Source organism: Trifolium pratense, linkage group LG7 (genome assembly GCF_020283565.1).
Source record: "Trifolium pratense cultivar HEN17-A07 linkage group LG7, ARS_RC_1.1, whole genome shotgun sequence".
NCBI classification, from domain to species: domain Eukaryota; kingdom Viridiplantae; phylum Streptophyta; class Magnoliopsida; order Fabales; family Fabaceae; genus Trifolium; species Trifolium pratense.
Window position 1 is genome coordinate 5,624,585 of NC_060065.1, and position 15,161 is coordinate 5,639,745.

The window sequence follows — 15,161 nt, forward strand, 5'->3', positions numbered from 1 at the left end:
TTATTTAATTTTTTTAAGCAAAAGGAGCAGATGAAACCATCTAACTATATTAGATAGATTAAAATAAAATAAAAAAGTTACAAAAGACACTATGGGGGACATATAGCCTGATCACCAGTAAAGTAAACCAAAATAAACGCAAAGTGTTTTACAATCCAACCCAAAAGGTATCAAAACAATAAGTGAACATTCACACATCACCAGATACAATTGGGCGGTCCCGTGCATGAACCTGAAACCAAATTGCAAAAAAATAGTGATGCGCGGACACACACAAGTAATAATTAGAGAGCCGAGTCCAAACGAACTCAAACAATTTAGAATGGCATTGAGGTCGACCGCCAACGTGATATAGAACCAAAAGTCAACAACTCGATGTGACAATCACAACATGCGAAAATACCATTTATGGCCCATCTAAGTCACTGTCGCAGTGGAGGCAACGACAACCACCACCCAAAAGCACACCAACGACAACCACGTACATATAGCATGAGCAACATTACTCTTATATAATCAACCATGTTTGACTTATTTAGCTTGAACTCGAAGAGGTTGGACCCTCTTTAAGGTTAATCCAAATTGTTCATCCATATTCATGTCTTTTGACATTAGCCCATCGGCCAGTGTCCATTCAAAATTGTGTAAAAGGGATGCCACAATTAAATGCACAACCCTATAAGCAAACGGCAATCCTGGACAAATTCTTTTGCCTGCCCCAAAGGGGATAAGCTCAAAATTTTTACCCATATAATTAATATCACACTCTAAAAATCTTTCTGGTATGAACATATTTGGATTTTTCCAAATGGTTGGATCTCTTCCCATGGCCCACACATTGACTAACACTTGGGCATTTTTTGGCACATAGAAGCCTAATATGTATACATTTTCATCACATTTGTGGGGTATCAATAATGGAGCTGGAGGGTGTAATCGAAATGTCTCCTTCACAATTGCTTGTAAGAAAGGTAAGTTGGTGTTGTGCACAAATAGTAACAGAAGGTAATAATAACAAAATTGCAAACAATAAGAACACAAGAAGTTTGATAACGGAGTTCCCCTTAGGTACGTCTCCGGCTGCAGAATTCGCTACAGCTCGTTTCTATTAGATGAAAGAATGAATTAGGGTTTCAGTGTTACAAGCGGTATATATAATAACAAGAGAATGTCGAAAATACCCTTGTACCATACCGCGGGGGGCTATCGCCCCCCGCACCCCCCTATCGCCCCCAAAACATCAGCTCCGGGCCGCCCCCAGCCTCTTCCTGATGCATATATGAACCATACTCAACAATCTCCACCTTGGTGAATATCAAACCCATATGAAGAACCTCTGTATGACATCCGCATCCTTAGCGCTAGGGGGGGTCGTTTCCTTCTTAACACTGAGAAACATGTAACAAGTCCAAGCAATGCTTGAACTTGTCACTGGTGACTGGCTTGGTCAACATGTCAGCTGCATTCTCTGAAGTATGAACCTTCTCAAGTAATATCTGTCCAGTTGTAAGTAGCTCTCTGATCTTGTGAAACCTCACATCAATATGCTTAGTTCTGGCATGATACACTTGATTCTTGGCCAAGTAAATGGCACTCTGACTATCACAATGCAGTTGAACTCCACCTTGCTCAACACCCAATTCCTTCACTAATCCTGTAAGCCATAAGGCCTCTTTGGCAGCTTCAGCTACTGCCATGTACTCTGCTTCAGTTGTTGACATAGCCACTATAGATTGAACTGACGATTTCCAACAAATAGGTCCTCCTGCAAGAGTAAACACATAACCTGTAGTAGACCTCCTGTCATCCATATCACTGGCGTAGTCTGAATCAACATATCCTACAACTGAAGGATTACCCTTTTCACTGCTAAACATGATACCATGACCTGTTGTACCTTTCAAGTACCTGAAAATCCATTTGACTGCTTCCCAATGATGCTTTCCTGGCTTAGACATAAACTTGCAAACTTGACTTACAGCTTGTGCCAAATCTGGCCTTGTACAGACCATAGCATACATTAAACAACCAACAGCACTGCCATAAGGAACCTTTGACATATACTCAATTTCTGAATCTGACTTCGGACACTGATCCAATGTAAGTTTAAAGTGATTCGCCAATGGAGTGCTCACAGCTTTCGAATTACTCATGTCAAACCTGTTTAGTACCTTTTCAACATAGCTTTTCTGAGAGAGCCACAATTTTCTAGCTCCCTTGTCCCTGTGAATTTCCATCCCAAGAATCCTCTTAGCAGCACCTAAGTCTTTCATGTCAAATTCTTTACCCAACAAAATTTTCAGTTCATTTACATCATGTAAATGGTTAGCAGCAATTAACATATCATCAACATAAAGTAACAGAAAAATAAAAGAGCCATCATCAAGGCTCCTGACATAGACACAACAGTCATACTCACACCGCTTGTAGCCAATCTGAAGCATGTAGGAATCAAACCGCTTGTACCACTGCCTGGGAGATTGCTTTAGACCATATAGAGACCTCTTCAATTTACAAACTAGTCGGCCTTTTCCAGTGTCACTGAAACCCTCTGGCTGCTCCATGTAAATTTGCTCATCTAGATTACCATGAAGGAATGCTGTCTTCACATCCATCTGTTCTAAATGCATGTCTCGGCTGGCTACCAAGGCTAACACTGCCCTGATAGAAGTATGTCTAACGACCGGAGAGAAAATCTCATCATAATCAATCCCTTTCTGCTGTGAGTACCCCTTTGCTACAAGACGAGCCTTGAACTTTTCCCCTTCTTTTTCTGTTACTGCTGGTTTTCTCTTGTACACCCACTTGCAACCGATAGCCCTCTTGCCCTTAGGAAGCTGAACAAGCTCCCATGTCTGATTTTTCTGTAACGACTCCATTTCTTCCATCATAGCACCCATCCACCTTTCTTTCTCCTGACTGGCCATAGCCTCTCGAAATGTGGAAGGATCTCCAGAACTAGTAAGAAGTGCATATGCTGCCAAGTCTTCGTACCCATATCTTTCTTGTGGCTTAACGGAGCGTCGTTCTCTATCACGGACAAGCTGATAATCATTTTCTCCAGCTAAATCTTCAGTTGCTCCACCTAAAACTTCAGTGTCATTATTAGTTGTTGTAGTTTCAGGTGGTTGTTGATGTACCTGTGATATGTTATTGGTTGGTGTCGGCTCAATTTCTACCTGAATGGCTTCTTTGTTAGGACTTCCTCCTGCTGATTCTGTCACTTCGGGTTGTTTCAACATAAATTGCTCATCAAAAACAACATCTCGACTCAGAACCATCTTCTTTGAAACCGGATCCCATAACTTAAACCCCTTCACACCTTTAGAGTAACCGACGAAGACACACTTCTTCGACTTTGGATCAAGTTTGGATCGATCTTCACTGGATATATGCACAAAAGCTGGACACCCAAAAATCCTTAAATTGTTAAGATCAATGGGTTTACCTGTCCATACCTCCTCTGCGACTTTCCCCTCCAAAGAAGCCCGTGGTGACCTGTTAATAAGATAGCACGCCATGTTAATTGCCTCTGCCCAGAAACCTTTTGAGAGTCCTGCATTCAACCGTAGACATCTTGCCCTTTCAGTTAAAGACCTGTTCATCCTTTCTGCAACACCATTCTGTTGCGGTGTCTTGCGAATTGAAAAATGCCTCTGAATACCATGTTGCTCACAAAATTTCTAAAACTGTGAATCGGTGTACTCTGTCCCATTATCTGACCGTAGATACTTGATTTTTCTGCCTGTCTGATTCTCTACCTCTGCCTTCCACAATTTGAACTTTGAAAAGACTTCAGATTTGTGCTTCATGAAATAAACCCAAAGCTTGCGAGAAAAATCATCAGTAAAAGTGACAAAGTACCTTGACCCTCCCATGGATGCTTCTCTAGTTGGTCCCCACACGTCAGAATGTACATAATCAAGAATCCCTTCTGTTTTGTGTTTCCCAGGTTTGAACCGAACACGACACTGTTTCCCAAGAACACAATATTTGCATAAATCCATTTTGCAGCTACGAACACCCTTCAACAGACTCCTCTTATGAAGTTCTATCATCCCACGTTCACTGAGATGACCCAAACGCAGATGCCAGAGTTTTGTTGCATCATTATTAGACTCAACCGACGCAACATCACCTACAACAGTATGCCCCAACAGCTTGTAGATGTTACCTGCAGTCCTCTTTGCTCTCATCACTGTCAATGCACCCTTGCTAACCTTCAAGATATCCCTATCTCCATCAGACCTGTATGAGTAACCATGTGCCTGTAGAGTACCTAAGGAGATCAAGTTCTTTCTCAATTCTGGAATATATCGAACATCATTCAGTGTCCGCACACCACCATCATCCATAGCAATTTTAATCTGCCCTATTCCAGTGATAGCACAAGCTTTATCATCACCCAAATAAACAAAACCAAAACTGCCTGACCTGAATGTAGTGAACCACTCCCGATTCGGCGTCATATGATAGGAGCAACCAGAATCAAGAATCCACGCATCTGTGCACTTGCTAGATGAAACACAAAGTAAGTCTCCCTCACTGCCAGAGTCATCAGTTTGAACTATATTGGCTGAAGTTGATGCCCCTTGCTTTCTGTTTGGACAATCCCTCTTCCAATGGCCAATCTGTTTGCAACCGTAGCACTCTGCTGTTTTCCTGTTCTTAGATTTATTCCTCTTCTTTGCAGGACCTGTGTTACCCTTGTTCCGTCCACGATCTGAACCGCCCTTCACATACAAACCGTCGCCTTGACTACCGCCCTCTGTGTTATGCCTCCTTTGATTATGAGACAACAGTGCAGAACTAATCGAAGCGAGAGTAATAGACTCTTTACCGTAAGTAAGGGTAGTCACCAAGTGGTCGTATGACTCTGGTAACGAGCACAACAGTATGATTGCCTTGTCTTCATCGTCCATCTGAACCCCAAGCCTCGTCAGATCGGTGAGAATGTTTTGGAAGACGTTGACGTGTTGTTGCAAATTTGATCCTTCCTCCATCTTGAGACTGTACAACCGTTTTTTCGCGTACAACTTGTTCATAAGCGATTTCTCCATGTACTGACTCTCCAATTTATCCCAAACTTCCTTCGGAGTTGTTAGATCAAGGATATGATGCATGACCTCGTCTGAAACGCACAAGCGTATCAAACCCGCAGCCTTCTCCTTCATCTCTGTCCAGTCGGTGTCGTCCATGTCTGCCAGCTTCGTCTCGCGCAACGCCTTCTGTAGACTCTGTTGCGCCAACAGATCCTTAACCCTTCTCTGCCATAATCCGAAATTGCCCGTCCCGTCGAACCTTGCCACTTCGAATTTCGCAGGATTAAGCGTCATCACTGATACCAATTGTTGTGCACAAATAGTAACAGAAGGTAATAATAACGAAATTGCAAACAATAAGAACACAAGAAGTTTGATAACGGAGTTCCCCTTAGGTACGTCTCCGGCTGCAGAATTCGCTACAGCTCGTTTCTATTAGATGAAAGAATGAATTAGGGTTTCAGTGTTACAAGCGGTATATATAATAACAAGAGAATGTCGAAAATACCCTGATGCATATATGAACCATACTCAACAGTTGGAAATATGTGATTCTTCAATTGTTTCATCTTTGCCAATTGCTTCACATAATTCTTTTTTTGCTTTTGTTAATTTTTCGGGGTGATGTAATAACTCAGCCATAATCCATTCAATTGTATTTGAAGATGTGTCAATCCCACCAACAAATAAATCCTATTATATAGAACATCAAATATTTAACACATTATATTAGCGAAACCATGCAATGAAGTAAAATACTAAAAATTATTCATAGAAACAAAATTTCTCAATTTTACAACTAAGTTGCCTTTTTTCTAGGGTACACTTAAAATAATTATGAGTAATTTATCCAACAACCAATAACAATTAGCCCCGTAAATAAATTTGTAACTAGAGTAAAAGTTAGTTTGAAGATATCACTTATGGATTTGTTTTGTGGTTAATTCTCGTTGATTGTTGATTGTTTTCTTTTATAGTTTGAAGAAAATTTGTAACAATTAGAATTGATTTTGTTTTCTTAACTTAAAAACCTATAAACAAACTCTTAAGTTGCATTCATTTGTTTATTTTAATTTTTAAATTGAACCTTAAACAAACCTTTTACTCTATTTTTAGATTATGATTTATAAAAATTTAATTATCGAAAAAATAATACTAACCATTAACAAATGCACCATTTCATTGCGGCTCAATTCAGAATTAGTGTCTCCAATATTGTTTAGAAGTGAATCTAACACATCATTGCAAACCTCATAATCAACTTTGGAAGCTCTTGAACAAATTCTATCTTCAATAATTCCATCAAAAATCTCGCACAACTTTTTCATATGATTGGTCATCCTTCCATACAAACCTTGTGGATCTAATGGACGAAGAATTGGAAAGAAATCTGAAATATTAGGCCTACCAACTTCTTCCATGATACCCCAAACAATATTTTTAAACTCTTGAGACTTTTCATCATGTGTGATATGAGACAAATCCTTAGAGAACAAAGTGTTTGAAATTGAATTAAGCATAGTTATAAAAACAGCTTTACCAATGTCAAAAACCTCACCTTTGTTGCATTTTCCATTCACATAATCCAATAATTCTTTCAACTTTTGTTGTCTAATGACTTTTGTGGAATCAAGATGTTTTGGAGAGAATACTTTTGTAGCACAAACTCTCCTAAGTTTCTTCCATGATGTTGTTAGGGGGTGTAGCCATGACATTGAGAATTTGTTATGTTCAGTTGCATAGACAGCGTGAGGGATTGTCCTATTAGAAAATATTTGGGAATTTTCATGTAAGACTTGTTTGGCTAGTTGTGGTGATGAGATTACTATGGTTGTTATGGTTCCTAGTTTTAGTGTCATGATTGGTCCATAAATTTGAGAGAGTTTTGTGTGGGTTTTTGCCAAGTTCTAAGATGTTTCCTAGAATGGGAAGTGGGTGTGGCCCTGGTGGAAGTTTTGTAGAATTATTTTGGGTTTGGTATAACTTTCTAAAAATGAAGATGAGAATGGTTGCACTTACAAAGATAGTTCCTAGTACAAGTGTTTGGTACTCCATGGCTCACTGATTTGCCTTTCCTTTTTTGTGATATACTACATATTTATAAGAGAAGAAAATAACCTATATTGTTTGGTAAGCATGTGGTGGTTACTGGTTAGGTAATCATTCATATGATATTTTTTTGTTCACCAAACTTTCTCATATATAAACCAATTCATACTTTCATTAGACAAAGTCTTAGTTGTAACCATGAATTGAATCACATGAGACCTTATAAAAAAAATGAGATTGCAATGATAAAGTTGGGGAGGGGAGCCATATCATATGATGATGACAATGAATGTTGAATTGTCCCCCCTCAATCTCATTTAATGCATTGCACAAATGAGTTTTGCCTTCTTTCTCGTTTTTCATTGTGATAGAAAATCTCATTTACGGTTTGGTTTAGATCAGTTTTGAAGATAAAAAATATCTGATCTAAAAATAAACTAGTTCTATTAAGAGAGGGAAAATGAAAGTATTTGAACTGAAATGAAAATAAACGTGAACACCAATCAAAAATATAACTAACCATTTCCCATTTCCGTTGCAGCTATTTTTTCATTTGAGGCTTTTCTTATCAACATTTTTAGGGATAAATATATTTTTAGTGTCAACAAAATTTTTCTTCAAGAAATTTAAGTCTCTACTAAAACCAAATTAGTTATACTTCGGCCTCGTTTGAATTAGCTTATTTTTGAGCTTATGCAAACAAATTATGTAATTTTTATGTATTATTATAAGTTTGTTAAAGTAATTTATGATAAAATAACTTATAAAAATATATTTTTCACTAGTGTGAACTTATAAAATAACATAAAACATAATTTATATTACATAACATGTTTGCGTAAGCTAAAAAATAAGCTAATCCAAACGAGCCCTTATTGGTCATACATTAGCGGCCAAAATTTGAATTATCAAGGTCACATTTTTTCTGAGAATCAGAGGATTAATACTAAAAACAAATTAGTTTAATTAATCTTGAACTTTTAAATTTTTGAATAATTTTTTTAGACATATTTAAAATATTATAAAAAGTTCATTTACTAAAATTTAGATTTTTTTAATGTGAGATAATTAAGGAAAACAAGACATTGAAATAAAATTTTGAACTCATTTGTGGATGATCATTTTATAATTTTCTAAATATGCATGCAAAAAATACATTCAAAAATACATAATGACTTAATAACATATATAGACTAAAATTGAGTCCATAAAAATATTGTAAGACAAAAAAATAAATAAAAATAAAATAAGAACTAAACTTGAAGTTTACTAGGTTAGAGACAAAAAATATATATATCCCACTAATATTATTTAAATTAACATTTCTTTATTCAAAAAGTAAAAAATTGATTTAATACATGTTGGATGAATATTATTCAAAATTATCTACTTCTTGAAGAACTTTAGTGTGAACTAATTCGACTAGTTAGATAGATAAGGAGGGATCCGTTCACTCCAGGAGTAAGTCTTCATTACCCCGCTAAATAACTCGATATCAACATTATATTTCTTCAATCCAACCGTTGAATTCAAAGACCTTATTGAGTAAATCAACGCCACAAATTTTTATAAAAATTCAAAACCGTTTGATACTTTTTCTGATAACTTCAATTGAACGTACGTCAAACTTAAAAAAAAACCGTTGAATTTCAATAGTCTGAATACATAACTACATTTTTTGAATTTTTAAAATGAAAACCAATTTATTTTGCATAGACTAAAAAACAAAAGAACAAAACTAAAAAACAAAAGAACAAAACAAAGGGTCATACTAAAGTGTCTGTATCTTCTTCTTCTTCATCCGTAGTAGTAGAATTTGATTCATTAGTCTCTTTTTCTTCTTCTTCTTCTGATTCTGAGTATGTTCCTTTATCATTCTCCTCTTCATCATCTTCTACTACGTAGTAACGGCGAAGAAAATCAGATTTGTTGTTGTTTTGCACGGGCCTGCCTCTCTTGTCGATTGGTGCAGAGTAATTGAAAAAAGTAATGCGATTGAAGGCCCGATAAATAAATTTTTATTTTTATTTTTTGTTTTCACCTTTGGTATATGGCCGATTGGATCGCCTAATCTAGTTCGGGAGTCAGTTCCACATCAAGTAGTTTCACCCTCATTTCGATTGCAGTTGCTGGAGATCGAACTGTCCCGATAAATAGGGATGGCAACGGGCGCTACTTATTTTTTTACTTCGCTACTTCTTTTAAGGAGAAGTGGAGTCAAACATAATTTCGATAAAGTTCTTAAAATAAAAAGCATTTTTTTTGTAATAAAGGAAACACAATATAAGTAACTTAAAATAAATTTATGATATTAATTTAAAAGTGATAATTAAGTTGAAAAAAAATAATAAATACCAAATAACTTTAACTTTAAATTTTTTTATTTTTAACTTTATTCTTAAAGCAGCTTTTAAGTCTTAAAAAAGTAGGGTCAAATACAACCTAATTACTCTTTGTGGGTTAGTTACTTGAATTTAGATTTTCACTCGTTACAATAAATGTCCGTTGATTTGCAAAAATAAGCATGGATAAAATAAAACAGAATAAATTTTTGTTTTCATAAGGCTCGATGGACCATATTATTTTTATATTTTAGACAATTGTTGTTGAACTTTCACACACGCAACACAGTTCACGCAGTAATGAATCTCAATTTCAACTGGACGCAATTACGAAGGAAAATCCAATTCCTTATTATAATGGTGATTTTGGTGCTTGAAAATTGATGGGGGACCCGGCAAAAAAATGTACAGATAATTGAATAATGTTGGCCTTAGCATGGCCCTTAGAACTTAGGTGAATACATATATCTTTCTTGAAACTCAAGTTGAGAACTAATTCCAATATGCTTGAGAAAGTATGAATTAAAGGAATCTCCCTTTCAACTTATAAATCTTATGTAAACATCTCTTGCTTGAATTAAGAGTTTAAGACAATACATGGATCAGATTCTCCCCTCTCCTTGTCCATCTTCATTCTCCAAAGGCCTATAAATGTACCAATGCAATTCAAACCAATGCCTTCATCATAAGGACAACATCACCATCACCATCACCATCATCATCAACATTTTCTCTCCTCAACCTCCATTCCCATGTAAGCTACATCTACATAAAAATTTCACTTTTGCTTTAACTGTCATGTCATTTTATATTCTAGTCATTCCATAAAATATGCTACATAGTACATACATAACACATTGCATATCTATGACACTTATTTTTATTGCGCGCAGCAAGAACATAAGCGAACGTGATGGTGCAGTTGCTACACGGGAGGCTCGATGTGACTATATATGAGGTTGATACGCTACAAACTCAAACTCTTCCCGGATGCAATTTCAATCTCTGCAACAAGGTGCCCTTAATCACAACACTGTCTCTATGCTAATTTTTTCCAATTTCATATTAAGTAGATTGATTAAAGCTTCTCAATTTCAAAGTGTTCCTATATTTTGTACATGTGAAATCTAAAATTGCATTATAGTATAGTCTAATCTCTAGAGAAAGAGAAAAATAAAATCTTATTCTATATATGTTCAAATTTTGTAAACAAGGGAACATGTACAAGTACGGGGAAGAAAATTCTGTCACAACTCAAGAATTGTTTTATGTGTCAATGCCAGCCGGCCGAGGTATCTTATATTTTCACATACTATTTTATTTCCTTATTTACTATTTACTATATAATATGTAATGTAATTTTAGGTAAGAAACATACTTCATTATTTTTCTAAGCCAATAATAAAATGTAAAAACGTTTCGCAGATTATTGGGATGGGTCTGTATGCAACAGTTGATTTAGACAAGGCGCGAGTTGGAAGAACTAGAATGATAGATAACCCGAAATGGAATGAAAACTTTCACATTTATTCTGCTCATTCAATCTCCAATATCATATTCACGGTTAAACAAGATAACCCCATTGGAGCAACACTAATTGGTAGAGCTTATGTTCCAGTTGAACAAGTCATAAAGGGCAACATAGTAAACACATGGATTCAAATATTGGATGTGGAACATCGTCCAATACAAGGTGGTTCCAAAATCCATGTTCAAATTCAATTCTCACATGTTAAAAATGATCCAAACTGGTCACAAGGACTAAAGAGTCCACAATTTCAAGGAGTTCCTCACACTTTCTTTAAACAAAATAATGGTTGCCAAATCACTCTTTACCAAGATGCACATGTTATAGATGGTTCTATTCCGCATATTCCATTGGACGGAGTAGAAAGTTACGTGCCAGGAAAATGTTGGGAAGATATTTACAGTGCAATTAATGATGCTAAGCATTTTATTTGCATAACTGGTTGGTCTGTTTACACTGAAATAACCTTGATTAGGGACTTAAACAAGTCAACAAGAACAAGCATCACACTTGGAGAGCTTCTTAAGAAGAAAGCCAATGAAGGTGTTAATGTTCTTATGCTTGTTTGGGATGATAGGACTTCTGTTCCTGATTTTAAGAAAGATGGTTTGATGGAAACTCATGATCAAGAAACTGGACAATATTTTAGAAACACAAATGTTCATTGTGTTTTGTGTCCGCGTAATCCTGGTCATGGAAGAAGTATAGTTCAAGGTTTTGAAATTTCAACCATGTTCACTCATCATCAAAAGACTATAATTGTTGACAGTAGAATTGTTGGTTCTGGACAACGGAATAAGAGAACAATCACAAGTTTTGTTGGTGGGATTGATTTGTGTGATGGAAGATATGATACTATGGAACATCCTTTGTTTTCAACTTTGAATACAGTCCATCATGATGATTTTCATCAACCAAACTTCCCAGGTTTGAATTAATTTTATAATTTATAACATAAATTGCAAGACATGCTAGATACATAGGTTGATTAGTTGATATATTATAATCATATGTTAGTGCGTAAGCCAAATAAATATATGAGCATGCATACAGATAACTTCAGGATTTACGTAAGTTGGTTAGTCGAAGATAATCGAAAAACATGAATCATTTGCCAATAGTCTTTCGGCGTTAATCCTGAAACACAAAGAGAGATGCGGTGATGAACAATCATTGGCCTGTGGTTCTTTCTGAACCGAAATTACTTATGTCTTAGAAGTTCTTTAGATTGAAAGAAGATGCAATGTGTGTTATGTCTGATCATAGTCTAGATTTAGTGTGATGGCGAATTAGAGTTTTCATTATTCCATATCAATTAATTATCGAATTAAAAAATTAAAGCTCCTAATTGATGAAGATACATGTCCACATAATTGAATAAAAAATTAAAGCTACTAATTGAAAAAGGTCTATGTCCAACAGGTGCTTCTATTAAGAAAGGTGGTCCTAGAGAGCCATGGCATGACATTCATTGTAAGCTAGAAGGACCTGTTGCATGGGATGTGTTATGCAATTTTGAGCAAAGGTGGGAAAAGCAAGTTGGGAATAAGAATGTCCCAGTCCCTTCAAGCATGCTTAGTGAATATGGTATTGCTCGTGTACCGAATGTTGCAACGACCAATGAAAACAACAAATGGAATGTTCAGTTGTTTAGATCGATCGATGGTGGTGCTGCTTCAGGCTTCCCTCAAGATCCAAGAGAAGCTTGTGAAAAAGGTCTTGTTAGTGGAAAAGATAACATCATTGATAGAAGCATTCAAGATGCCTACATAAACGCCATTCGACGAGCGAAAAACTTCATCTACATAGAAAATCAGTATTTTCTCGGGAGTTCATATAGTTGGAAATCATCTGATATTAAAGTTGAGGATATTGGTGCTTTGCATCTTATACCAAAGGAACTTTCATTGAAGATTGTTAGCAAGATTGAAGCTGGAGAGAGATTTTCTGTGTACATTGTCATTCCAATGTGGCCAGAAGGTATACCTGAAAGTGCTTCAGTTCAGGCTATATTAGATTGGCAGAGAAGGACTATGGAAATGATGTATTCTGATATTGCGGAAGCTCTTCAAAGAAAAGGAATCAGAGGCAACAACCTAAGAGAGTACTTGACATTCTTTTGCCTTGGAAACAGAGAAAGTAAGAAAAATAATGAATATACTCCTACAGAAAAACCTGAACCTGACAGTGATTATAGTAGAGCACAAAATTCTAGAAGATTCATGATATATGTTCATGCCAAAATGATGATAGGTAAGGGATCGAACATACTATACATCACTTGGTTTAACATTTATTATCATTAACTGAATTGACACTAATAGTCATTTTACAACCTCGAGGAGATTTGAACTATGCCTCTTGAGGTTACAAGCCAAGTCTTTACCACTGAACCGACAACTCAGGACAACGTTGTTTTTTGTGTGTCAACGTGCGTAGAGGACAAAACTCACACACACTAAGTGGCGAGAATAGGGTATTGCGGGTTTGATCCCGCACCCCAACATATCAAATGTCCTCACAGTCTAACATCTGTGTTGCACTTACGGGACCAGTACGACTGTTTTTAGGTTACCTTGTGCAACAAGTTTCTGTCTTTACGTTTGATTATGCTGCTTCATTATTTCCTACCCTATTTGGTCAAGAATTAACAAACTCTTGTGACTTTTCTTTGCTGCTTGATTCAGTTGATGATGAATACATAATCATTGGTTCTGCAAACATAAACCAAAGATCAATGGATGGAGCTAGAGACAGTGAGATTGCAATAGGTGCATTCCAACCAAACCATATAGCATCCAATAATAGGCCACCAAAAGGACAAATATATGCATTCAGAAGATCACTATGGTATGAGCACCTTGGAGATATTGGTGATACAAGCCACTTTGATAATCCAGAAAGTTTGAACTGCATCAATCTTGTGAATCGTTTTGCTGGGACCAATTGGGACATATACTCAAAGGATACATTTGAGGAATACAAGTATTCATTTCATCACCTCATGAGATATCCAATAGAAGTAACTAATAATGGAGCCATAACAACTCTTCCAGGATTTGAATGTTTTCCTGATACTAAGGCTAGGATTTTGGGTTCAAAATCTGATTACCTTCCTCCAATTCTCACCACCTAAACAGGAACTTATATGTGTAACATAGCTTGAGATAAAACATTGAAAAGTTGAAACATGTAATTACATATTGAAAATTGAGTGTGCATTCACATAAATAATTACCATTTAATTTATTACTATTTAATATTTAAGTAACACATAACACATTGTCTTTAAGTAATGTTTGATGTATTTATCACATGGAGGTTCAATATTTTCCTAAAGCTATATATCACAAACCCCTAGTACGATAAAAGCTGAATATAAAATCAGAGTTAGAAAATATTAAGTGACAGTTTAATGTTTAAAAGTTAAAACTAGTTTTTCTTTAGAGAAACGCAATTACCTTAAAAAAACTAAAGTAACTCCTATTTATTTATTTTTTGAAACAGAAATCACTCCTAATTTAAACTAAAATTGTGAAAATATACTGCATCACGTTCCTAGCAGTTCTCTTATTTTTCCAATTTTTTTTAGAAATCATGTTATTGGGCTCTTGTAGGTCAAAAATTAGTGAATAGCTCTATAAATTTATAGCAAATAACTTATATGTAAAAAAACCTTATAGCATATGACTTTATAACGATAATTGATAAGTTAAATGGTTGAATTTGTACTGCTTAATAAAATTAGTAGTTGAATTAATTTATAAATATTGGGAAAAAAATATACATTATAAGCTACTTGAAGTCAAATACAAGTCATTAGGTTTGATTTAGTAGTAAGAAGTTTGGGTAGTGTGCATGAAGTGATGAGTTCGATTCTTAACTCATTGTAAACAAGAAAAAAAGTCAAATGCATACATGCAGTGGCAGAGCCAAAAAATTTATAAAGCCCGAGTAAAATCTCAATTTTTGCATTGAAAAATCTCAGTTTTGAAAAAAAAATCAATTTTACCCTAAACTAACCTCTAAAAATCTCAATTTTACCGGGCTGGCTGAGCTGTAGATCCGCCCATGCATACATGTCCTATATATAAAAAAAGTTTAATTTTAAAATTCATCATAGAATTAATGGATCTAAACTATAATTTAGTCTAAATACATCCATTGAATCTAGATTATATTGGTCCAAATGATAAAAAT

General features: G+C 35.6%; 1 protein-coding gene and 1 pseudogene across 1 annotated transcript; one reads left to right on the plus strand and one right to left on the minus strand.

Annotated features, from left to right (window-relative positions):
• Window positions 1-34: 34 nt before the first annotated feature.
• Window positions 35-7,351, minus strand: LOC123899038 (annotated as a pseudogene).
• Window positions 7,352-10,109: 2,758 nt separating this feature from the next.
• On the plus strand, window positions 10,110-14,192 carry LOC123898721 (phospholipase D alpha 1-like). Its single transcript, XM_045949735.1, has 6 exons — window positions 10,110-10,187; window positions 10,327-10,448; window positions 10,648-10,725; window positions 10,859-11,888; window positions 12,384-13,214; window positions 13,649-14,192. The coding sequence occupies exons 2-6, from the start codon at window positions 10,347-10,349 to the stop codon at window positions 14,095-14,097; spliced, it is 2,490 nt and encodes an 829-aa protein (XP_045805691.1). The 5' UTR covers window positions 10,110-10,187; window positions 10,327-10,346; the 3' UTR covers window positions 14,098-14,192.
• Window positions 14,193-15,161: the final 969 nt, after the last annotated feature.